The 27,189-nt window shown below is 40.5% G+C and overlaps 1 protein-coding gene across 5 annotated transcripts in view; it reads right to left on the bottom strand.

The window, feature by feature from the left end:
* Positions 1 to 27,189, bottom strand: part of adamtsl3 (ADAMTS-like 3) — a 651,955-nt gene that overhangs the window by 252,419 nt on the left and 372,347 nt on the right. For 4 of the 5 annotated variants that reach the window (XM_072564789.1, XM_072564793.1, XM_072564791.1 and 1 more), the window contains one exon: positions 26,528 to 26,602. In XM_072564789.1, coding sequence (XP_072420890.1) covers positions 26,528 to 26,602 — 75 coding nt within the window. Of the gene's footprint in view, positions 1 to 17,339; positions 17,714 to 26,527; positions 26,603 to 27,189 lie in introns of those variants that run through there. The other variant, XM_072564792.1, reaches the window with a different exon arrangement.

Raw genomic sequence — 27,189 nt, 5'->3', positions numbered from 1 at the left:
ACACATTTGGAAATACAAGTCATAAATGTCCACAAGATTTAAAGTTCTGATTCATGATAATGATACAGCTGTACCTACCCCTGCTTCAACTTTCAAATCCCCTTTGACTTCTGAATTTTGTCACTTGTACATAGTCAAATCTCCTGCAATGGTACAACTTTGATTTCCTCTGAATATTTCCAAAGATATGTCACCCCTAGTATTCTAAACTGCAAACCGATCAGCACCAGTCACTGACTTGGAGAGAGGCCTCTGCGCTACACAAATCCCTCTCTTGCCCTGTTTGATGGTCACCTATTCCCTGATCTCCCGCACCTTTTATGGCAGTGGGGCAATATGAAACTCTCAGATTCCCAGACACACTGCAGCGGCTCTGGCTACTCCTCAAGCTCCATAACATACAGTCTGAGTTTGAGTGGCTTGTAATACTTCCCGTACACATGACGTACAAGGCAGAAGCATTTGCTGCCTTGGTGTCCGTCATTTGACACACTGAGCCCTTGCTAACTGAAATTAGACGGCTTGCTTGTAAAGCAGGAAAATAAAGAAAAGCACTGACATTTTGTTTGAGTCATCACATTTGTTTTCTCTATATCTTCCTCCCCTAGTAAGATTCTTAATCTACTGCTGCAGTAATTTAATCAAACAATTTATAAAATACCATGTGCTTGGGCAGCCACTATGTATCATTCGTTACCTAGAGTAGCTTTGACAGTTTAAGAGTTACAGTTTGGATTATCAGTCAGCACACACTGCAAATCAAATCACGACAAAGCAAATCTATAACATTTCTATTCAATCCAACACTTCATGAAAGTTAGTCTGAAGGAAATTGAAGAAACGCTGTAAAATGTATGTCATTTATGATCAGTTGTATTCCACAGGTAAAACTGCCTACAGAGACAGGGATTTGTTCCATCAGTATATCTATAATGTGATCTCATTTACTTAACTTTCCCAATGCGCCTGATGAGCTATTCTGTGTTTGCACAATCGCAGAACCTAGGATAATGTTGAAATAACTTGCCAAGACAAAGATTGAATTAGCTCATCACAGACATGGCTATGTGAGCCTGCCTCTCCTCAGGCTCTAATGCTTAGAAAAGGAAGTGTTTGACAATGTTTTGTAGCCAATAAAGTCTACTTTCTTGGGCATGGCTCTGATTCTCAAAATGTGCAGTTGGATCTTATCCAGAAAAACAGTATTTAAAACATTTTTGTTTTGCAAAAAATGGATTTATTTTACAACTGTGTGGATATCCTTGGTTTTCAAAATGCTTTATGGCTGTAATATTGAAGCTTATATCACTGTTGCAATATGACAGAAGAAAAGGGTAACTTTCATTTTCACTTCTGCAGAAGTGTAACCTCACTGATTGGTTCACATACCCTACCATACAAACTGCTCAACTTCCATGTTTATTGATTTTTAATGGAAATGATACTCTCAAGTTGTTTTAGCCAGGAGTGTGTACGATCTGCTTGCTCATTTTCAAGCAGTGAAGGAGAAAATTACCCTCGAAAAAGATTTACAAAGACATTTAAAAGTGAGAAACTGAACTGATCCTAGATGTTGTTAGACTAAAATACATCCTCTATCTTTGACATAGCTTTTCAGGATGCCACTGTGAGTTATGATTCTCACAATTAAAATGGGAAACAATTTTGTGCCCAGCTGTTTTCACTGGGTGACCATCACCTCCAAATTGGTCTTGGGTGCAGGCCTACTCTTTAACTTCAATGTTCATTCGTCATTTCTTTTCAAGTTCAACTTGAGAACTAGCCATTTGGACAGAGAACTGGCTCAAAGATAGAAGACTTTGTCTCTTTATCCTATCCACACCCCTCATAATTTTGTAAGCTTTTATAAGGTCACCCCTCAGCCTCTGACACTCCAGGGAAAACAGCCCCAGCCTGTTCACCTGGTGGTGGAGGGTTGTTTTTCAGACTGGAGGCCTGTGACCAGGGGAGTGCCACAAGGATCGGTGCTGGGCCCTCCACTTTTTGTCATTTACATAAATGATTCGGATGCGAGCACAACAGGTACAGTTAGTAAGTTTGCAAATGACACCAAAATTGGAGGTGTAGTGGACAGCGAAGGTGGTTCCCTCAGATTACAACAGGATCTGGACCAGATGGGCCAATGAGCTGAAAAGTGGCAGATGGTGTTTAATTCAGATAAATGCGAGGTGCTGCATTTTGGGAAAGCAAATCTTAGCAGAACTTATACACTTAATGGCAAGATCTAGGGAGTGTTGCTGAACAAAGAGACCTTGGAGTACAGGTTCATAGCTCCTTGAAAGTGGAGTCGCAGGTAGATAGGATAGTGAAGAAGGCGTTTGGTATGCTTTCCTTTATTGGTCAGAGTACTGAGTACAGGAGTTGGGAGGTCATGCTGTGGCTGTACAGGACATTGGTTAGGCCACTGGTGGAATATTGCGTGCAATTCTGGTCTCCTTCCTATCGGAAAGGTGTTGTGAAACTTGAAAGGGTTCAGAAAGGATTTACAAGGATGTTGCCAGGGTTGGAGGATCTGAGCTACAGGGAGAGGCTGAACAGGCTAGGGCTGTTTTCCCTGGAGTGTCAGAGGCTGAGGGGTGACCTTATAAAAGCTTACAAAATTATGAGGGGTGTGGATAGGATAAAGAGACAAAGTATTTTCCCTGGAGTCGGGGAGAGTAGAACTAGAGGGCATAGGTTTAGGGTGAGAAGGGAAAGATATAAAAGAGATCTAAGGGGCAACTTTTTCACACAGAGGGTGGTACGTGTATGGAATGAGCTGCCAGAGGATGTGTGGAGGCTGGTACAATTGCAACATTTAAGAGGCATTTGGATGGGTATAAGAATAGGAAGGGTTTGGAGGGATATGTGCCGGGTGCTGGCAGGTGGGACTAGATTGGGTTGGGATATCTGATTGGCATGGACAGGTTGGACTGAAGGGTCTGTTTCCATGCTGTACATCTCTTTGACTCTATCACTTAGATTAGTCATTAACTGCATTTCCCAATGAGAAGAAAATGTTTGAATTGAACCCAGAAAAGGCTGATATAAGCTCACAACATAACACAGTACTATCTTCTTGGATAAAATTAATATTTGGATGCATTAATATAAAAGCACTTGCAATGCTCATTTCTTTTATGATAGCCCTTGTGTTTTACACACAAATATATCATACATAATGTCTCAGGTGGTGGAGGTATGTCCCATCCAGCACCTTAAATATTCACGCTTTCCACTGCCAACCTTTAGCGACAGGAGTCAGTACCATCTACAAGATGCAATTCAGCACTCACCAAGGGTCCTTTAACAGCACTTTCCAAACATCTGACCTCCACCACCTCGAAAGACAAGAGCACCAAATATATGGCAGCAAAGTTTTCCTCCAAGCTGTCCTCCATCCTCACTTCAAACTATATCACAATGCCTTCACAGCTGCTTAATCAAAATCCTAGAACTCTCTCTGTAACATGAGATATCCCTGCATCCCAAGACTACAGTGGTACAAAAAGGTGACTCGCCTTCATCTTCGCAAGGACAATAACTATGAGTCAGTGATGCTCACATCCCATGAACAAATAAAGGTACAGTCATCATAGTCTTCCCAAACCATAAGGCTGCTCTCTGAGAGAGACAACTAGTAGTGGTTTAAGTCGAGGGTCACCATGCCTCAGGTGAGGGAAGTGGTTGAGAAGGAGAGTCCTTCAGCTGGTGATCTCAACTGATGGGGAACTGAAGCCATATGGTTTGATCATTCTATATTGCAAACCAGCCTCCAACCGACATCCCAAGAACAAATAAAAAACGTTTAATTAAAAATTTGATTTAGCCACAGTTCAATTCACAAGTACTAGTAGTGGTTTAACTGTGTGCTCCACAAGGTGTAAACATCCCTTGGCACTACTCAAAGATGACCAGGGAAACTTTTGAGTGTGCCCAGACCATTGCTTATCTCTCAATCGATGTTACAAAAGACACATCACCGAGTCATTTGTTTCAATGTTTGTGTACTGAGTATATCTCTTATAGGTATGACCAACTCTCAAAAGTACTTCACTGGCTCTGATGGGGTTGGCAATGCTCTTGTGAACAGAATGATATAAATACAAAGGTTTTGTGCTTTTAACTCGTGGATCCTACACAAAGAATTGTTTAAAGGAAACCTGGATAAATTTTCAGTCAAATGCTTTGCAATCTTAAAACATGCACTAGAAGTGCTGCAACGTCCCACATAAACCATCTGTTGTACATATCTAGCAGTGAATGCAGTCTGGAAGCATACTCATTGCTTACCCTCTGAAATCTTCAGGCATTCCAGGCTTTATAAAGGTTCCTGCAATATCAATTTTCTCAGCACAGTCAAGAGGAAAAAGACACTTGCATTTACATAGGGTCTTTCACAACCTCAAGACAGCCCAAAGTGCTTTACAGCCAAAGACATACTTTTAAACTCTAGTCACTGTCAAACAGTAGAATCAGATCCATGTTACAGAGGTTATGCTTGGTAGAGGGGCAATGGAACTGTACCTCCAATTTACACTGAGGTCAATGCTGTGCATAATCATGTAGTGACAATGTTACCTTGATACCAAAGGCAACTTATGAATTTTTGCCACTTGGTAACTATAATCAATGATGTGTTATTAAAGCCTAAGACTAAAGAATTACTATAACGAATCACAATCAATACAGCATACTGGAGCTGAAGTCTATGTTTCTGTTGGGAAAAGCAAAAAAAATGGAACTTTCAAAGTAAGTTAGTTAGTTATCAACACTTACATAGATAAGATTCTGAATGGCTTTGGAATGTCACACCTCTTAAAAGCATCACATGAAATTATAAAAGGTTAATCATACTGATTGACTCATTAGCTCAATGTCAACTTGATAAGGAACCTTGGAGAATGGAATTTAAGTAGCATTTTTGAAACGCACGACCATGACTGTCTAGAAAGACAAGGGGAATAGATACATCGAAAAATCGCCACCTGTAAATTCCCCTCCAAAACGCTCACCATCCTGACTTGGAAATATGCCACAGTTCCTTCAATGTCACTGAGTGACAACCCTAACAGTCCCTCTCTAACAGCTTATGGATCTACCTACAAATGAAACATTTTAGTTCAAAAAAGGCAGCTCACCATGACCTTTACAAGGTTAACTAGGGATGGGCAATAAATGTTGGTCTAGTGAGCAATTCATAGAATTATAGAATTATAAAATCACTGTGTTGAAACAGGCCCTTCAGCCCAACAAGTCCACACCAACCCTCCAAAGAGTAACCCACCCAGGCCCATTCCCCTACTACTCTATATTTAGTCTCAACTCCAATGTGCTAATGCACCTAACTTACACATCCCTGAACACCAAGGACAATTTAGCATGGTCAATTACCAAACCTACACATCTTTGGACTGTGGGAGGAGCCCAAAGCACCTGGAGGAAACCCACGCAGACACAAGGAAAATGTGCAAACGGAATCGAACCCAGGTCCCTGGCACTGTGAGGCAGTAGTGAGCCAGTGTGCTGCCCAAAGGCATCATCACATCCCATGAACGAATAATATTTTTAAAAATTGGCTAACAGGATGGAGAACACTATGAATTAAGATATACTAATCTCACAGAATAAACTAAAGAAAATGTTTTGGTTTTCAAAGCTACCAAAGCAAACATCATGGTAGCCACAAAAAAAAACAAAGCCCTTTGGATATTAAACGAGCTTTGCAAAACAGTGGATAAGTAATACTGAAATATAAAAATCTTTTCCTACCAATCAATCAATCGTGCAAAAACGTTTGATGGGAAAAATAGTAACTTCAGTTGCACGACCATAGTAAATATGAGAAAATCCTCTGCAAATGCTCACTATGCATTGGCAACATAGCATTATACCTACAAGTTTAAATATTTATTACATTACTGAAGGGAGCACATTTCAAAATTACTTAATTATATCTCAAGTACTTTGGTACTCAAGGTTGCTAAAGATGTTATGCAAAGTTAATTTTAGTTAAAAATGTGTACACCATGCTACTCTTCTAAAAACAACTTGGGAGTTTTATTGTGTCTTTAATGCAATAAGACATTCAAGGTGCTTTAAGGGAGCATCAGAAAACAAGATATGATGCCAACCCATACAAGGAAACCTTAGGTCAGATGACCAAAACCAATATGAGGGATAAATGTTTTAATGAAGGACCTTAAAGGAGGAAAGTGAGTTTAAAAAGCTGTAGGGAAGAAATTTCAGAGTTTGAAGCCAAGGCAACTGAGGACATATCCAACAATAATGGAGCAATTAAAAATGTGGATGCACACATGTGATTAATTAGAAAAGTAGAGACGACTCACTGTTGTGGCACCACGGAAGTTAGGGAGGGATGAGGTCAGGGAGAGATTTGAAAGCAAGGATGAGGTTTTTGAGATTTTATAAAGCCATGATACTGCTTCATTATCTCAAAACATAAATTAAAAATCATACAAATTGCATAACAGAATCCCACAACACAAAACAATGTCAGTCAGCCCATCATGCAAGAGTTACATTACCATTTCCGATTAGTTTATTAAGGCATATTTACTTGTGAACTTACCCACATTGATATGAGCAAACATCTAAAGATTAAAAATGTAATGGTAATTAGGTTATGAATTAGAGAGAAGCTAAAATTCAAAAACCATCACCAACTATGCTGTGAAAGCAAGGCTCTTGCACTAAGCGCATTCTATACAACTAACATTCCTAAATCAGGTAAATAAAAACAAAAGAATTTCAATTACTCAAATTTGAACACTATGTTTGAAATACTTCCAAAATACTTCCACCTGCTTGCCTTTCAACTCCCATGTCGACCTGCACCTTTTAATGGGACCTCAGCTATGAACTCATTTGTAACCATGGACCTTCTACTCCTGTACTTTGCATGAATGTGGAGACTCAACCAACTGACAACAACAAATGTCAGCTTGTACGTAGCACTCAGTTAAGATTATTGAGAGATCTATTCATCTGGTTACATCTGTCATAGTCTGTATTAACTTCCATTTTTCTGAAACTAGTACACTTTAAATGCACTTCACATTTTAAATTTTTTCAAGCTCACTAACTACAGATTTTAAAACTATTTAGTGTGTCAAGCTTGAAATTTGATATTTATTAGGGTGGCCTGCAGGTGTTAGACTCAGAGCTCTGGATATCAGCTTCAGGGTAACTTGTCCACTGACAACCAATCAGTAGTTTATTGCTCACTTGTCAATTTGGATAGTCATAGTATACTACTTCGACATGGTCTGGTACATATATTACTGGAATAGTACCAAATGTTAAAGTATAGCAATGCTTTCAAATACTTACTTCATCTGAAGATGCTCAGAACAAACATATTGGGCTTGCATCAAACTTAAAAATTTGAATTCCCAACTTACAGTTACTCAAAGCAATGAAAGTAACAAGTAGTTTTGGATTCATCAAATTTCAATTAGTGTTTCAATTAACTGTATTTATGAAAAACTATTACCCTGTCTCTGTGGCTTTGTCCTGTTTTGAATCATTATATTAAAACAAAACCTTTCAGCCAACCTTATAGCCATAGTGTTCAGCTATGTAAAGATCATGTTTATTTGTTGATTGCACAGAAAGTTTTTGAAGAAACTCTACTTTGCCTCAATAGATTAATGCAAATTACAGCTATTTTTGATCAATCCCGGATTTGAGCTTTGACCACAAAAGGGAACTTGAACAACGAGGCTGTCTGCTGTGGAGGTCCAGAGGTTGACAAATGAGTAGCATCAAGAATTGAGAGAGATTTCATGGCTTGAATCAGAATGTTGAAGAGTAGTTGTAGCATCAATTTAAAGGTTTAAATCAAACAATAGCAACTCAGGTGGGGTTTATCTCAGTGATTCTTGTGTAAAACAAACAGCTAGGTTACATTTCTACTATGAAACAATGTGCAAAACTTTGTGCAATCAACAAATAAACATGATCTTTACATAGCTGAACACCATGGCTATAAGGTTGGCTGAAAGGTTTTTCTTAATATAATGATTCAAAACAGGACAAAGCCACAGAGACAGGGTAATAGTTTTTCATAAATACAGTTAATTTACATTCATTTCACAGATCTCCAAGACAGTGAGCACAGTCCAAGAGATCGTGCATTTTTTCATTCTATGCAGGAAATTTGCCGAGCAGAACCCAATTAAAGAAAAAAAGATCAGACAAGAAGCTTAACTCATTCGGTGTATCTGATCCTTTTTTCCTACATGAATGGGGGAGGAGATATTTCAAATCGGCTAGAATGGGTAGTTTGGGAACAAATGCTGAGTTACATTTCTGTAGGTGAGAAAGTTCGAGCTGCAATGTGCTAATTCCTGGCTTTCACTGAAGCATGTTTGGCTGCATGCAAGAGACATGTTCTATGAAATGAACAGATTGACTGCCAGATAATGAGACATAACTTAAAGAAAGATTTGCATTTATATTTCTCAAAGGACTTCAGGTGCAAAGTAGCACCTTTGAAATGTAGTCACTGTTGTAATGTAGGAAATGTGGAAACCAATTAGCCGATATCAAAGTGCCTCCATTATAAAGCTAAATGATGATAAACAATATAGAGATTAATCACACTGGAATCAAAAACACTAATTTTGTTTCTCTCTTTACAGATTTTTCCAGACCTGCTGAGTTTCTCCAGCATTTTCTGTTTATATCCTACCATCTGCAATATGCTAATATCAGAGAAACCAATTTTGTGATGTTAACTGAGGCACGAACATTGACAAGGGCACTGAGAATAATTCCCCTCCTCTTCTTCAAAATGTGTATTCTTGGAACATTCGATAGCTGCCCAAGCAGTTTAATGTCTCATCTGTACGACAGCACTTCCAACATACTGTGAACTGCGCTAGAGTTTTAGCCAAGATCTTGGAAACGACCTGGAAACGGATTAAACCGGAACGTTGAGACTCTGAAATGTTACCAACTGAACAAGGGCTAATAATTATTGTTAACCAACCTGCTCAGGCATATAACAATACACCGCTGGAAATCGTGAAACATAAATCAGGACCCTGTGGTCCAAAGGTAAGGACACTACCATGGTCAGGATGCTAACTAAATATAAAGTATGATCCTTTTACAGCAATTAATGTTTAGAATCATAGAGATGTAGAGCATGGAAACAGACCCTTCAGTCCAACTCATCCATGTTGATCAGATATCCTAAACGAATCTAGTCCCATTTGCCAACAATTGGCTAATATCTCTCTAAAACCTTCCTATTCATATAGCCAGATGCTTTTCAAAAGTTGTAATTGTATCAGCCTTCTCTACTTCCTTTGGCAGCTCATTCCATACACACACTGTCCTTTGCATGAAAGGTTGCCCCCTAGGTATTTTCTCCAGATTTAAATCCTTATGCACCGGTTTCTCAGGGCTCAGAAAACTGACTGGTTTAAAAGGAAGTGAGTTTCAGCTATAAGTTGTGGGAGTCTATCAATTTTGAATAGCCTGAACTTAATGGATGCTCAGTTCACTCTGGCAATATTTAGCATAGCGTTAACATCACTCCTACATATTTTAAGAGCATTTGAAAGGCATTTCAAGAAACAAAATTAGTGTAAGACATGGATTGTATGTTTCTGATGGTACATTATAAAGAGGAACATAATTACAAGCCAGCGTGGTGACAATGTGCTGCACAAGAGGAATTGGCGAGAGAGGGGTTGTGGTCACAGGAGGTCGTGCCAGTATAACTTATTGTATGATGGAGTCTTCGCTTTCTTGGCATTTTGGAAAAATGCCTCATCATAAGTAGAGATGTTCTTTTGTAATGTTTCTGTGAAATAAATCCAAATAAGACTCCGGGTCCAGATGAAAGTCCCTCCGATTGTAAAGCTAGACACGAATGAACTGGGTCCCAGACTGACCAAACTCTTTCGATAGTCACTGAGCACTCCCTGCTTACCAGATTTAGTTGAGACAAGCTCAACTGAATGACATATTAAACAAAATGAGAAAAGACAATCAAAAAAAAACAACAGTTCAATATGTCTCACTGACCTAGTCTACAAATTGCTTGAACGCATTGTCATTCTCAGGGTGGCACAATGCCTCACAGTGTCAGGGACCCGTATTCGATTCCAGCCTCAGGCGACTGTCTGTGTGGAGTTTGCACATTCTCCATGTCAGCGTGGGTTTCCTCCGGGTGCTCTGGTTTCCTCCCACAATTCTAAGATGTGCAGGTTAGGTGACCTGGCCATGCTAAGTTGCCCATAGTGTTCAAGGATGTGTAGACTAGGTGCATTAATTGGGGTAAATATCGCATAGTAAGGGAATGGGTCTGGATGGGTTACTCTTCGGAGGATTGGTGTGGACTTGTTGGGCCGAAGAGCAAATTTCCATACTGTAAGGTTTCTACGATTCGTGTCATGAAATGCTTTGAAGCTCAGTCTCCTGATGGATAAAAACCAAAAAAAAAGCTGCAGATGCTGTAAATCATAATTGCTGGAAAATTTCAGTGACTCTGGCAGCATCTGTGGAGAGAGATCAGAATTAACATTTTGAGTGCAGTGACACTTCTTCAGAACTGAGGAAGGGTCACTGGACCTGAAACGTTAATACTGATTTCATTCCGCAGATGCTGCCAGACCTGCTACACTTTTTCAGCCATTTCCATTTTTGTCTCCTGATAGTCAGTATGGTTTGCAGTCAAAATGCAGCTTTTGAAGATTGTGGGTGACCTAACCTCTGGTTGTAAAAGATGTAAAATTCCTCACATGGCAATATGCGATTTCACATAAATGCCTCATGAAAAGCTCATGTTGAAACTTTACCATGCGAGAACTGGGGACTATTTTTAAATTTGATGCAACATTTTTTCATCAATAAGATCAAAGAGTGATACGTGATGGGGAATCAACCTCACCCAGAGATGTCTTCTCCCAGACCATCTCAGTGATCTGTGCGAAGGCTTTGACAAATATTAACAACTTTTCCATCAAGTTTAAAAACAGGAGTAAACATGTCATTAAGCATCAGAGACAACTCAAGGTCATATCACAGAAATAGGAGGGCCAATAGGTTTTTTTTGGCGTTCAATGCCAACAAATGATATGCCCTACGTGGTATCAAAAATAAAGGAGCCACCAATAGATAGCTTTAAATTCAGTCATCAAATTGTCCAATAGGTTGATATACAAACAAACATGGGCTTTCATCTTAAAATGAAAGTTCAATGGAAGTTTCACATTCAGCAGATGTTTCCAAAGCAAACATGATTCTTGGATTTCTGAGGACGAATCCTGAGCAATGCTATAAAAATATCAGAGTTCTCGCCTCCCAAATGTTTGAGACGCAAATGAAACAGAAGTAGAGCAGGGCTGCAGGTTGAGTTTGTCATTGTAGATGTCAGTGACCATCTGAAACGTCTACCTGCTCCCTGCTGGATCTGGCAGCTTTTTGTTTTAAGTGGCTGTGAAAAGTCCTCCTTTCCTTTCAACATGTGTGCTTCTGGTTCCTTCCAGGGTGCGAACAAAGACATATTGAGAATTGCTCAGTCTGCTGCACATACAAAGGGCAGGTGACAACACAAGATTATTTCCCAACGTTGGGAGTTATTTTTATGAGCATTTGTTGACAAAAAACAGAATTAGTGAGTGCTCACATTCACTGCTTTGACTGGATTTCCACTCACAGGAGTTATAGGGTGTCATTGATTATACACATATGGCAATCTGAGCACCATTAATGTAATCAGGAGGTTTTAATCAACCACAAAGGATATTATTTTATCAGTGCACAGCTGGTGTGCAACCACAAGAAAAGATTCATGCAGATGTGAGCCAGATTCCCTGGGAGTTTTCCTACTGCAGCAAGCCAATGTTCCAGACCCCTCAGTTCCAAGGAACAGAGTAAAGGACCAGCTGACAGAAGATGAGGGGTACTGTCTGCAAAATAGACATCTGAAAATCTGAAAATATATGTTTTTGGTACCTCAAAAGGTATGGAGACTCCCTTTGTTTTGTGTGTACCTTGCCTTTAAGAAAATTCATGGCATGGAGGCTCCCTCTGTTTTGTGTATACCTTGTCTTTAGGGGAATTCAACTTTAAAGGCTCCAAATGCCATTTGCAAACAATATTATGACTTTGCCTGGTATGTGATCTGCAAGTTTCACACACAGAAATCAGCTACATGCTGTAATGCCTGCTTAATAACTTACAATGTGAGTTACTGTTGTAAATAAACTACCCCACAGAGTTAAACAACCTTGGACTAGTGACTAATTATTAGCCTATTATCAAGACATCATTAGTCAATGCTCACCATGAGGAAACCAGAATTATACAATATTGTGCGGTGACATTTACAAGTGGAGGAAGACAAAGATGATCATCAATCACCTTCAGATGAGGTGGTCTTGGAGGATGAGGATAAGGACAACAGGTACGCAAAGGAGGATGATTTAAAAAGGCTGGGGCTTGTTCCCGGAGCGTCAGAGGCTGAGGGGTGACCTTATAGAGGTTTACAAAATTATGTGGGGCATGGATAGGATAAATAGACAAAGTCTTTTCCCTGGGGTCGGGGAGTCCAGAACTAGAGGGCATAGGTTTAGGGTGAAAGGGGAAAGATATAAAAGACACCTAAGGGGCAACTTTTTCACGCAGAGGGTGGTACTTGTATGGAATGAGCTGCCATAGGATGTGGTGGAGGCTGGTACAATTGCAACATTTAAGAGGCATTTGGATGGGTATATGAATAGGAAGGGTTTGGAGGGATATGGGCCAGGTGCTGGCAGATGGGACTAGATTGAGTTGGGATACCTGGATGGCATGGACAGATTGGACTGAAGGGTCTGTTTCCATGCTGTATATCTCTATGACTCTGTGAAAGATGAAGTTACGTCCTGCTGCTGTTTTTCAGCGCATCCCATGCAACGTCCCACACTGACTTTTGGCCTAGTCCTCCAGACTTCAGAGACCAAAAACTGCACCAACTGGGTATATGAACAAGAAGGGTTTAGAGGGATACGGGTCAAGATCAGAGTGATGCTGGAAAAGCACAGCAGGTCAGGCAGCATCCAAGGAACAGGAAAATCGACGTTTCGGGCAAAAGCCTTTCATCAAGAATTTTGCCTGAAACGTCGATTTTCCTGCTCCTCAGATGCTGCCTGACCTGCTTTTCTTTTCCAGCACCACTCTAATCTTGACTCTAATCTCCAACATTTACAGCACACATTCTTGCCTTAGAGGGATACGGGCCAAGTGCTGACAAATGGGACTTGATTAGGTTAGGATATCTGGTCAGCATGGATAAGTTGAACCGAAGGGTCTGTTCTGAGCTATACATATCTGTGACTCTATGGGCATGTTCAGAGGCAGACTTAACTATTAGGAAACATGGCAGCAAACTAAGTCCTGGCTGAGGGTAGTAGGTTGGTCAAAGAGGTGGATAGTGGGGGTGCTTTGATTGGAATCCCCCCCTTGCATTTCCAATCTGCTCCTGAGCCAGCACCCTACCACCTTAATCCTATCACCTTAGCCAGTCAACTGAGACCAGCTTCATAATGATCAATGACTTGTTGTTCAGACATGGAAAAGGAAGTTGCCATCCTGTTCAGATCAGTAAACCCATTGGTAGCCAAACCCTGCACTCATTTGATAGTCATACTTTAAAGCTCTACAGAAGTGGGTCTTTCCATGGCAGATATTAAGACCTGCACCACTTGTGTTCAATTTGCATTTCATAGCTTCCCTACCAAATGACACCTACAAGATGCTCAGGTGCACTTCAACTGCAGAACAACCGGGGAACACTGTGGGAAGCAAACAGCCCATGCATACATAACACTCCCCTGAAGATGTCAAATGCTCAGCTCTGCATCCTTCTTAAAAAGGCACCACACAGTGCCATTGGCCAGCTGCGAGTGGTGGTTTAGAGGAAATGTTTCTCTCTGGTATGGCCAAAATTATATGTGGAATGTCTGTTAGTCCTTGGCTAAGTTGCTGATGTACCTCTCAATGAAGGCTGCCAGGGTTTGGTTTCTGTCTCCAGCTGAGCAGATCTTGATAACAAGGCTCTTAAGCTTTGATCTCTCTCCATAACCCAATTCTGGGGGAATTTGCCATCACACACTTAAGGCTTCAATCCATCTTCATCCTCCATTACAAAATAGCAAAACATTGTCTCTGCCTTCTGCTTGAATTCTCCAAAAGAGGTCCATGAAATGATACTGCAAGGAAGATCTTCCAGTATTATTCCTTTCAAGATGAATACAAAATTGGCTTAACAGCAGGAGACAGAGGGTGGTAGTGGAAGGTTGTTTTCAGACTGGAAGCTTGTGACTAGCAGTGTTCCATCGGGATTGGTGCTGGGTCCACTTTTATTTGTCATTTATATAAACGATTTAGATGAAAATATAGAAAGCATGATTAGTAAGTTTGCAGATGACACCAGGATTTGTGATACAGTGGACAGTGATGAAAGTTATCTAAGCTTACAAAGGAATCTTGATCAATTGGGTTAATGGGCTGAAGAGCGGCAGATAGAATTAATTTGGATAAATCCGAGGTATTGCAAGGGTGTGACTTATACAATTTAAAGTAGGACCTTGTGTAGTGATGTAGAAGAACAGAGAGACCTAGGGATTCAGGCACATAATTCCTTGAAATTGGCATCACACATTGACAGGGTAGTTAAGGAAGCAGTTAGCATGCTTGCCTTCATTGCTCAGACCCTTGAGTACAGGACTTGGACATTATGTTGAGGTTATACAGAATATTGGTGAGGCTTCTTCTCAAATACTGTGTTCAGTTTTGGTCACCCTGCTATGGGAAGGATATTATTAAACTGGAGAGCTTCAGAAAAAAAATTACCAGAATGATACTGGGAATAGAGGGTTTGAGTTATGGGGAGGGGCTGGATAGGTTGGGACTTATTTCACTGGAGCACAGGAGGTTGAGGGGTGACCTTTTAGAGAATTATAAAATCATGAGGGGCATGGATAGAGGGAACAGCCAACATCTTTTCCCCATGGTAGGAGACTTCAAAACTAGAGGGGATAAGTTTAAGTTGAAAGGGAAAAGATTTAAAAGGGTTCTGACGGGCAATGTTTTCATCAATAGGTTGGTGCATGTATAGAAGGAGGTGCCAGAGGAAGGAGTGGAGACTGGTACAATTACATTTAAAGGCCTCTGGATGGGTAAATGAATAGGAAGGCTTTAGAGAGATATGGGAAAAATGCTGGCAAATGGGATTAGATTAGGTTAAGGTATCTGGTTGGCATGGACGAGTTAGACTGAAGGGTCTGTTCCTGTGCTGTTTAACTCTATGACTCTGCATTAGTGTAATGATAACACTACCAGGCCATTGTCTCCCTTCCTGAACATAATCAAATAGGCTTGCAGAAGCAAGGTAATGCCTAGCTATTCTTTGGTCTCCACTCTCCACAATTCTAGTTTTTTCATGAAGAATCCATCTTCTCCAGCATGTGGCTTGGTAGTTAAGCTGAAAAGTTATTCTCTTCTGTGTGGCATGGCCGTATTTGTTGCACATATACTTCTCTCAACTGTTCTGTCTGACCTGAGTCACAGTCTGTGCACAGCAAGGTCATTTGTGCCCAGGTGTTAAAACTGGTACCTGACTTTCAATATATTTTGATTTGAGCTTCTATTTACATTACAAGCAGATCAGATGGGTCATCTCTGGACAAATTTAATTTGAGTTCACTGTCAAAAATTAATAAGTAACATCTCCCACTCCAAACCATTCCAGTTAACTTTGAATTAAAAGGAGAGAGTCTAAAATAGCTATTTTATAAAGGCCATTGCTTGTGCACATTGAAAGCAGTGATACTATTTCAATGACATGCTGAGTATATGAAGGAGATTTATCCATATATTTATCCAGTGAATAACTAGAAGAAAGACTGGTGCACTGGATAATGAAAGTAGCTTTCCATTCAGCCAATGCACAAAACATTCTAAATCGTCCCATAACGGTGATTTTCTATTTTAATCAGTATCAGATATAGAAAAATAGTGATCACAAAGTGATGCTGTGATACCGTCCTATCTACTAAGATTATCATTAGATTTAACAGGAGATTGCATCAGCCAATACTTTGCCCTCACCGTGCAACTGTCCAATATCAAGCACCAAACATTAATGTGAAACAATATTAGACACAACAGCAGTGTCCAAATATATAATTAGAAAGAGACTGTAGAATCAATGATGAGCTCAATATCCTTATTTTGGTCAAACATGCGCATTTCTCTGTTATACTAACTTGAGACTTATTAAAAGGGTGGTATTGGTGGCTCAGTGGTTAGCACTGCTGCCTCAGAGCACCAGGGTCCCAGGTCCGATTCCAGCCTTGGCGACAGTCTGTGTGGAGTTTACACATTCTCTGTGTCTGCGTGGGTTTCTTCCGGGTGCTCCAGTTTCCTCCCACAATCCAAAGATGTGCAGGTCAGGTGAATTGGCCATGCTAAATTGCCCAGAACAATAGGTGCATTAGTCAGAGGGTAGCAGGTCTGGGTGGGTTACTCTTCGGAGGGTCAGTGTGGACTGGTTGGGCAGAAGGGACTGTTTCCATGCTGTCGGGAATATAATCGAAATGATTCATATTATGACTTGAATTATTTGCATATATTACTTCTATTTCTCCTGGTGTGACCTGTATTTTCCGACAGTTGAAATGTTTTCAGTCCTTTACCAGCTGGCTTACCCATTTACCGAGTTAACCTGCAGTTAACTGAAGTATCTAACAAACTGGTTAATCAGTAGTTTACTACTAAACTCAACTTCTAATTAATAATTAGTTATTATCCAACTTCCTGATAAGTGTCTCTAGATAAAATTCATACTTGCCAATTTCTCATGCTGCTCATTAGCTGCCTGAATTTGGATTCCCACAAGATAGTGAACACAATATACACTCAAGGTTATGCCCACAAAATTGTCCTCATATTTAATACCATATATAGTCAGGAAAAAATGCATTTGCACTAAATTATATTGAGGTTAATCAGCAGAGTTGAAATCAAAAACAGACCTTGTGAAAAGTTAGGAACGAGATGGGAGAAGAGTGAATAGTTCAGACAGAGTGTGGCAGTACTGTATCCAATATTTCCTGATTTTACATTGAAGTACTCTAATATACTCAATGTCTTGCCAGTCTTTCCCTTGAAAATATTACATATGATTCATAAATTTTCCAGCTGAAAACAGTGTTTAAGCTAAATCAAAATATACAAGCTATTCAACTCCAATGAGATTTCAGTACGTTAAAAATATCATAGATGCAATATAATAAAATGGTTAATCATGACCTCACCTGTAGAATACGTGCCTCTGAGTGAGAAGGTGGGGAGTTCAGCTCCACACCAAAGAATTAAGCACATAATCTGGGGTAACACTCAAGGACAGACGAGAGGTTATATTAAAGAGCTGGCAACTGTTCCAGATGAGCACAAACAATATCTTATCATTCATTCAAAGAAAAGAGGTTTATTCCCAGGGTTCTGGCTAAATCTTTCCCTCAGCCAATTCCAAAACAGATTATTTCACCATTACCACATTGCAGTTTGCAGGGCCTAGTTGTGCTCCAATCGACTGCTGTATTTTCTACATCACATATGAACAAAAACCTCAAAGATACATACTCAGCGACAAAGTTTTTTGGAAGGTATTGATAAGAAAGTATGATTTAAAATAATCATGGAATAACAGGTAAACAGGATAGTGAAGAAAGCGTTTGATACATTTGCCTTCATTGGTCAATGCATTGAATATAGGAGTTGGGATGTCATGTTGCCACCCTACAGGACACTGGTTAGGCCACATTTTGAACACTGCATTCAATTCTAGTCTCCTTGCTATAGGAAAGATGCTGTTAAACTTGAAAAGGTGCAGAAAAGATTTACAAAGATGTTGCCAGGGTTGGAGGGCTTGATCTGTATGGAGAGGCTGAATAGGCTGGAGCAGTTTTCCTTAGAGAAGAGGCAAAGCGAATTTATAAAACCACGAGGGGCATAGATGGAGTGAATAGCCAAGATCTTTTTCCCAGGATAGGAGAATCAAAAACTAAAGGGCATAGGTTTAACATGAGAAGGGAAGGATATAAAGGGGACCTCACACAGATTGTGTGTTATGTATGGAATGAGCTGCTGGAGGAAGTGGTGGAGGATGGTACAATTACTACATTCAAAAGTCTTCTGGATGGGTACATGAACAGGAAGGGTTGAGAGGGATATGGGACTAGGTTAATTCAGAAAATCTGGCTGGCATGGATGCGTTGAACTGAAGCATCTGTTTTTGTGCTGCACAACTCTTTGACTTGAAAATAACAGCTTTGTTTGAACTTGGAAATGATAATACGTGCCCAATCTGACAAACTAATTCAAGAATACATTACATAATAAGATAGAAACTCATCACATTATATCTGCTAAATGTACTTGCCAAGGTAACTCAAAAAATACGATTCTTTTCCAATCAACACAGTATATGCATGGAAAGAGTAATTCCTGAACCTGCCTTTTCAATGCACTTGTTAAGAGTGAAATTCAGACTTACCCGACAGTCTCAAACTTATGGAGATATCCTCAAATGTTTGCAATATGACAAAACAAAAAAGTTACAGGTTGTTAATGTCATCTAACTTGTGAAGATAACTATATATTGGTAAATGGCTGCCTGCTGCCACTGCCTTGTGTTGTGAACTCACTGGCGGCAATGAAGTTCAAAGCTATGAGGAGAAATAAAATACATGAAGACACCATAAAAGTGAGATACAGAGCATATGTAGATGGAAAGCAACAGATTTGCAAGCAGAGAGTGAGATCATTTATTTCAGATAAAGATTTGATGGAACTAAGTCAGATCAGCTGGGGTAAGAAAGGCAGGAGAAACACTTCTCACTAATTCCTAGAGGCACTTCAGTTGCCAGCAGTGTGCAGGATCAGTAGCTCAATACCCTCGGGTACGAGTCCCATCCTGTGAGAGCTGCCAGAGGTCAGCAGCTGTCCATTGCAGACAACAATTACCACAAGTTCAGGATCAACAAGGGACCCAGACCACAGATGAGTGCAGGTGGGGTTGTGGTCTCGAGGAAGAGGGTTGACAGCAAAGGGTAGTTTGCAGCCGTCCCTCCAGCCGATTTCATGCTATGTTCCTCAACCAGGCACTGATTGCCTGACGAGGAGAAAGTGAGGACTGCAGATGCTGAAGATCAGAGCTGAAAAAAGGACTCATGCCCGAAACGTCGATTCTCCTTCTCATTGGATGCTGCCTGACCTGCTGCGCTTTTCCAGTGACACATTTTCAGCTCTGATTGCCTGACAATGAGTTGAATTCCTCCCATTTTCCCCTCACCCCCAAAGGGGTAATGAGGCAAAGGCATAGTGGTATTGCCGCTCGACTGTTAATCCAGAGACCCAATGTATGTTCTGGGGATCCAGGTTCGAATTCTGCCAGTAGCAGATGGTGGAATTTAAATTCAATAAAAAACTGGAATTAAGAAGCTAATGACGACCATTATCGATTGTCAGGAAAAACTCATCTGGTTCACTAATATCCTTTAGGGAAGGAAATGGTCACCCTTACCTGGTCTGGCCTAAATGTGACTCCAGACCCACAGCAATGCAGTCAACTCTTTAACTGCCCTCTGGGCAATTAGGGAATGGCAATAAATGCTGGTTCAGCCAGTGACGTACTCATCCCATGAATGAATTTTTAAAAAACAGCCACAAACAAACCAGTCTGGATTTACTCTTTGGGTTTCCACCTTTGGTAAGAGGACTACCAAACTTCAGCAGGAACAGAATGAGTCCATTAAGTGACCATGAGCTGCCCACTTACAGGCCTCAATTGGCAGTAGTCTGCAAAGGCCATGCACAATCAGGGGACAATGATGGCATTGTGGCGCTATTAGTGGATGATTAATCCAGAGACCCAAGCTATGGTTTAAGTATCACTGGCAAAATAAAGCTAGTCTTAGTAATGGTGACTAAGAAACTGTCATCGATTGTTGTAAAACAAAACCCATAAGGTTTATTAATGCCCTTTAAGAAAGAAAATCTGCTTTCTGGTCTGGCTTAACCTCAAGTCTGGATTCTCAGCAAATGTGGTTGACTCTTAACCAACCTCTGAAACAGCCTAACAAGTCACTCAGTTCAGAGACAACTGAGAATAAATAGGTTTTGCCAGTGACGTTGACAGATCATGCAAAACAAATTGAGTCCTTCTGCCATGAACTTCATCAGGAAAGAGTCTGAAATCTTTACCGTCCTTGCTGATTAAATACACACATCAGGGGAGGGGTATCAAACTCTTTTCGAGTCAACTTTACCAAGGTGGGAGAGGACTGGAACACTCAGAATGAAATATTTCATTCAGATTGAAGGCAACATGGCAAGAGAGAGAATTCAAAGAAACCCATACTCACAAGGCTGATACTTCAACTGGGAAGGGTTATACCAATCAGGAAGGGATGAACAACTTGGAGTTCTTTTCACCAGAATAGTTAAGCTGAGGGATAATCTAATGAAAGTCTTTAAAATTATTGGTGAGTTGGATAGTGTAGACCTAGGGGAAATGTTTTTGCTTGTGGGAGCATCAGACTAGACAGACATAACAAATCCAGGATAGAATTTGTGGGCGGCACGGTGGCACAGTGGTTAGCACTGCTGCCTCACAGCACCGGAGACCCAGGTTCAATTCCCGCCTCAGGCGACTGACTGTGTGGAGTTTACACGTTCTCCCAGTGTCTGCGTGGGTTTCCTCCCACAGTCCAAAGATGTGCAGGTCAGGTGAATTGGCCATGCTAAATTGCCCGTAGTGTTAGGTAAGGGGTAGATGTAGGGGTATGGGTGGGTACGCTTCGGCGGGGCGGTGTGGACTTGTTGGGCCGAAGGGCCTGTTTCCACACTGTAAGTAATCTAATCTAATCTAATCTAATTCAGGAGAGGCTTCTTTGGCAAAAGGGTGCAAAAATCATAAAGCACAAGTGAAGTGAGGAACGAAAGGATATGGTAGATGAAGGAGAGTGGGTGAAGGCAGGTGATGTGGAACATGAACATCAGCATAGAACAGTTGGGTCAGACTGCAAAGGGTGATTTAAAATCTATATAATTCTTTCTAAAACTTCGAAAGCAGGTACGAGAGTAAAAAGCATTTTCGATGTTCACAATTGGCCTGAAATTCCTCCGATCCAGATGAGAACACCAACAAATTATACTTGCACAGCACCTTTAACTTACAGCTACATTCTAAGGGGCTTCCCAGAATTGCTGTACTAAATGCATGATACATAAGGAGATAACTTATTGTATAACTGAAAGTTCCATCAAAGATGTAGGTTTTAAGAAGCCGCTTAAAGGAGGGAAGTGAGGTAGCGAGGCAGAGAGGTTCAGGAAGGGAATTTTGGGAGCAAGGATATCAAAAGAATGACCACTGAGCAGGGTTGGGCCTGTTGTTCCTACTTGCATTGATCCTAGTGGGGTTTGCAAGACACATTGGAAAGCATTAACATGCACAAGGCAGCTAGGCACACACAACACATTAGGTACACATTTGTGCAAGTCTCAAGTGGCCCAGAAATTTCAACCTTTACCTGCCAGTATCAAGGGTACCTAAATGCCAGACACCCCCTTCAGGCCTGCAAGACGACTGGGATACTGGATTCTAATCATCCTACCAAAATCTATTGGTACTGCAGGTCCCAGTCCAGTTTAAGACTCAGAATGCCTGGAAAAGAACTCTAGCTCCACTCCTTTCACATAGCTCAGGTTAAACAGAGGTTCGAACCCTTACAAGACTAGGAAGCTCTGAATAATGCCCAGGGATTTAGCACAACCAGTCTCCTCCATTTTCTTGCATGTTTGCCAATCTCTGGTCAAAGTTGAAGTCTGCAACTGATCAGGGATTCAAGATATTTTTGTTCATTATTCTATCATCACAGATATTCAGAATGCTTTTATATTTTCCACATTAGTACTATTTGCAAAGGAAAAATATGGAATTTTCATTATACCTAAGGGAGGAACCATCAGGAAAAAGCTATATCATCCTCCTTTGAAACTTACTCCATGACCAGGTTAAAATAACAGCAATTTTTTTTTTTTGCTAAGGTTTGACACATCCAATCCCTTTCCACATTCAGCTGAAGCGGTGGCTTCCACAAGTAACCCTCCACTAGTTTCATTTAGCAACCTACACTAATTAACCACAATTGCCAATGATTTTCTGTATTCAATTTGTAACTACCTAATGAAACCAAACAAAAATTTCTGTCCTGATTGTGGTTAATTCCTTTTTTAAGCATATGGGTTGTTGCAAGCTGCTTTCTTTAGTTTAATTGATCCTTTCAGTAGGGCATATAACCAATGGTTAAAGATAAAATTGTGTAATTCCCATTCGAATCATAAAAACACTTTAGGGAATCATTCACTGTACAATGATAACTGCAACACATTCTACAATTGAACAGGAGAAAGAAAAGACTTTTGACTCATTCAGATCAAGTATTCCTTCCTTCCCACGGCTGGTAATGATCTGAGTTAATCAGCAGATTAACAATTGAGAATGATTTTAGATAAATGAGATGAAAGTGCCTCCAATGGTGGTTGGCAGAATCAGGTAAGAAGATTGTAACATATGATTACTACATGTGGTACTTGACATTAATTCAAGATTAGCAATCGTCTGCGGTTAATTGCCCCATGCCTATTTAGAATGTTGTCTTGCATTGTAATCTGTTGCTATGGTTGCCTAAGATAAGCATCGTATGCATTCATAGGCTTAGTTTGATATGGTGAAACATGTAACCTAGATTTTTTTTTGGCTTTGTTACTTTTTTTTTTGCAAAGTAGTAATAAGTAATTGCCGCATTATATTTGTTACAACTGGCAAAAATTACAAAACGAAAGTTATCAAAGTCAGAAGTACAGGGTGAACCTCAACCAAATAGAAGTCGAGGTTGTTTGTAAGAATTGTTTTTTAAATGCCATCCCCTTCTTTCTCTGGTTCCTTATTAAAGATCATCTAAAAATGTTTTAGACAAACATGTAAAATAGAAGACGCATTCCCTAGGCTTCTTACTCTATTTGTAATAAAACGGTTGAATATTATTGAAAGAGAGATCAGTCGAGCTTATAACGTGGCTCATTTATATTTGTTAGAAGAAATGTACATTTGAACAGAGGTATAAACACAAGGAATATGCTCAAGCATTGCATGTTTTTTACATTACCCACAAGGATAGAAAGCCTTTTGCTTACTGTAGGGCAACACCTTGGCCAATCAGATTTGACTTGTCAACCAATCAGTACCCTGCTGACCTGCAGCATAAATTACGATCATCAGAAATTTGACATTCTTGTTTTTGGCCTGATGAGCATTAAATAAAAAGTTTCAACAACATTCCCTTCATTGCTCAGTCTTTGGAGTTTAGGTGTTGGAAAATCATGTTGAGGTTGTACAGGTACAAACCCACCAACTCCCATAGCTACCTGGATTACACCTCTTCCCACCCTACCCCCTGTAAAAATGCCATCCCATATTCCCAATTCCTCCGCCTCCGCCGTATCTGCTCCCAGGAGGACCAGTTCCACCACAGAACACACCAGATGGCCTCCTTCTTTAGAGACCGCAATTTCCCTTCCCACGTGGTTAAAGATGCCCTCCAACGCATCTCGTCCACCTCCCACACCTCCGCCCTCAGACCCCACCCCTCCAACCGTAACAAGGACGGAATCCCCCAGTGCTCACCTTCCACCCTACCAACCTTCACATAAACCAAATCATCTGCCGATATTTCCGCCACCTCCAAACAGACCCCACCACCAGGGATATATTTCCCTCCCCACCCCTTTCCGCCTTCTGCAAAGACTGTTCCCTCCGTGACTACGTGCTCAGGTCCACGCCCCCCAACAACCCACCCTCCCGTTCTGGCACCTTCCCCTGCCATCGCAGGAGTTGCAAAACCTGCGCCCACACCTCCTCCCTCACCTCTATCCAAGGCCCTAAAGGAGCCTTCCACATCCATCAAAGTTTTACCTGCACACCCACCAATATCATTTATTGTATCCGTTGCTCCCAATGCGGTCTCCTCTACATTGGGGAGATTGGACGCCTCCTAGCTTTAGGGAATACCTCTGGGACACCCACACCAATCAACCACACCGCCCTGTGGCCCAACATTTCAACTCCCCCTCCCACTCAGCCTAGAACATGGAGGTTCTGGGCCTCCTTCAACACCGCTCCCTCACCACCCAACGCCTGGAGGAAGAATGCCTCATCTTCCGCCTTGGAACACTTCAACTCCAGGGCATCAATGTGGACTTCACTTTCCTCATTTCCCCTTCCCCCACCTCACCCCAGTTCCAAACTTCCAGCTCAGCACCGTCCCCATGACCTGTCCTACCTGCCTATCATCTTTTCCACCTATCCACTCCACCCTCCCTCTCTGACTTATCACCTTCATCCCACCCCCATCCACCCATTGTACTCTTTGCTACCTTCCCCACCTTCCTCCCCGACCTATCACCTCCATCCCCACCCCCACTAACCTATTGTACTCTACACTACTTTCTCCCCACCACCACCCTCCTCTCATTTACCTCTCCACCTTTCAGGCACTCTGCCTGTATTCCTGATGAAGGGTTTTTGCCCGAAACGTTGATTTTACTGCTCCTCGGATGCTGCCTGAATTGCTGTGCTTTTCCAGCACCACTCTACTCCATAACCAGGACATGGGCAAGGCCTCTGCTGGAATACTGTGTCCAGTTCTGGTCACCTAGTTATATGAAGCATTTTAAGCTGGAGAGTTTTCAGAAGAGGTTTACATGATGTTGCCGGGTATGGAAGATTTGACTTATTTTAAAAAAGCTGGATAAACTGGGACTTTTTTTTTTAAACTGGAGGGTAGGAGGTTGAGAGGAGACCTTATAGAAGTTTATAAAATAATGAGGGGTATTTATGGGGTTAATGGTAGTTGCCATTTCCCTTGGATGGGGGATTTCAAGACAAGGATCACAATTTTAAGGTGAGAGGAGAGAGATTTAAAAAAAGACATGAGGGACAATTGTTTGTACACAGAGGATGGCTCATGTGTGGAATGAACTTCCTGAGGAAGTGGTAGATGTGGGTACAATTACAGCATTCAAAAGACATTTGGATAAGTACATGAAAAGGAAAGGTTTGGAGGGAAATGATCCAGGAGCAGGGAGGTGGGACTAGTTTAGTTTGGGATTATGTTCTGCACAGACCCAGTTGGATGGAAAGGTCTGTTTCCGTGCTGTATGGCTCTATGATTCTATTACATATTTCTCTTTTCAATATTCAAGTTCTGCATTATTAAGTTTGAATAATACATGTCTGAAAGACAACTGAAAAAATTCTTCCAAGTTTCATTACAATTGCTAGATTGAAATTTCAACCACAGCATTCAATCTTGAAGATGATTCTTCTGGACAATTTGAACTCCCTGCTACCCAGTTAGCTCAAGTAAACGTGGGAATGCATGTTACGTCTCCTCCAAATTGCAAATTCCTATTTTTTTATGCCTAAAATAAAAGTTTGCTGCGTACATTGGAAATCTGACTTGAAAGTCATCAGCCTGAAACATTAACTTCGTTTCTGTTTATGTCATTCCTGGCAAAACTACGGAATGGTTTCCATCCTTTTCTGCCTTTTTTTTGGCCTGTCCAGGAGAGTTGCGTTGATGGAGAAATATGTTCTGACACAATTCAGGGCTTATCTTCAACAAGCTACAATAAATGTTGCCAGGATCCTGGTGACAGGTTCCGGCAGTTGCTTTCTGAATAGTTTATGATGTGAGCCGGAAAGAATGGGAAGACGTTTATATTGGACAGTGGTTCGAAAATTTAAAGTTCAGATCATAATGGTTGAATTCTTGACTAAGTTAAACCTAAATAATTTTAGAAAGATATTTCTGCGCAAGGAATTTATTTAAGTAGAAACTGCAGTTGTTGGGAATTTGTGGTTTTAAGGAGACAACAATCACTTTGGTGGCAAATTATTTTTTTCACTCATTGGGCAAAATAATATGCAAATGTGATGTTGACAATTTCTATGAGCTTTGTAGGAAATTTTATCAGAATGACAATGACATGACCAAAATTAAAGTGAAATCGTTAATTGTTGCGAACAGGCATCCCAGGATTACCATGTTTCAATTAATGTTAGCACCAAGTATTATTGCACTAATTTAGAGTTCAGAAAACACTGTTACATTTGATAAATACTTCGTGTAAATACTCACATGGTTTCCATTATTTGTAAAGATACAAATACCCAATTCAGTGAAAGTGAATAAAGATATTTCTTAATCAAAAATTGAGTGATAACATAAAAGTCAGCATATCTTCAGAGCTAAGAAGTTGCAACATGCAGATTTGATTTTTCTCCCTTTATACAGTACGTATTAATGATTGCTAACATTTTGTTTACATTTCTTTTTCTTAAAATGGTAAATGAAAAGCATTCTAAAATTGAGCTTACGAAGATGAGCAGGCCCTTTCACTGTGATTTTCACGTGGCGACTTCCATATGGAACTGCAATCACTGTGTCTTCCACTGAAAGGTTACAGAAACAGCAATCAATTGTGAGTCTGAAATGCACCAACTAGCAGTTAACATTTATTAAACCATTACACAGAACTTTTTTGAGCCCTGGATATTCACATGACACTTAGTTTTGCTCACGAGCTGTCAAAAGTGTCAAAAGGTTTCATTGCACACCACATGACACTGAAACAGATTCTAGCTCCTGCCCAAACTCAAGGGATCAATCTAACCAGAGCTTGTCTATGGCTTTGCTGTATAGTTGATGTGCCTACTGAATTCAACAGTTACTGCATGAATTACAATTACTCATTAACAATAATTGCTTTGCCTTACATTTAACAGATAAGGAGCATCAAAGTAAGATGACATCATACATATGATCAGCACATTTTAACAACTACATTCAGCAATGCTCAAAGTTCAAACATTTTCTAACTTGATTCTTAGAAAATATTGTTGTCTTCTACTTGCCAGGGTGGGATGGTAACATTTTCATGAAAACAATTTTGCCTATTTTGTTTTGGACTATAACATGTGGTAACTCGATTATGTGCTTATGATAAAATCCAAAATGCTGGAACCAGGTCAGTAATTGC

The sequence above is a fragment of the Chiloscyllium punctatum genome, chromosome 48 (assembly GCF_047496795.1).
Source record: "Chiloscyllium punctatum isolate Juve2018m chromosome 48, sChiPun1.3, whole genome shotgun sequence".
NCBI classification, from domain to species: domain Eukaryota; kingdom Metazoa; phylum Chordata; class Chondrichthyes; order Orectolobiformes; family Hemiscylliidae; genus Chiloscyllium; species Chiloscyllium punctatum.
Note: the sequence above shows the minus strand (reverse complement) of the source record. Positions and strands in the feature narration are given on the sequence as shown.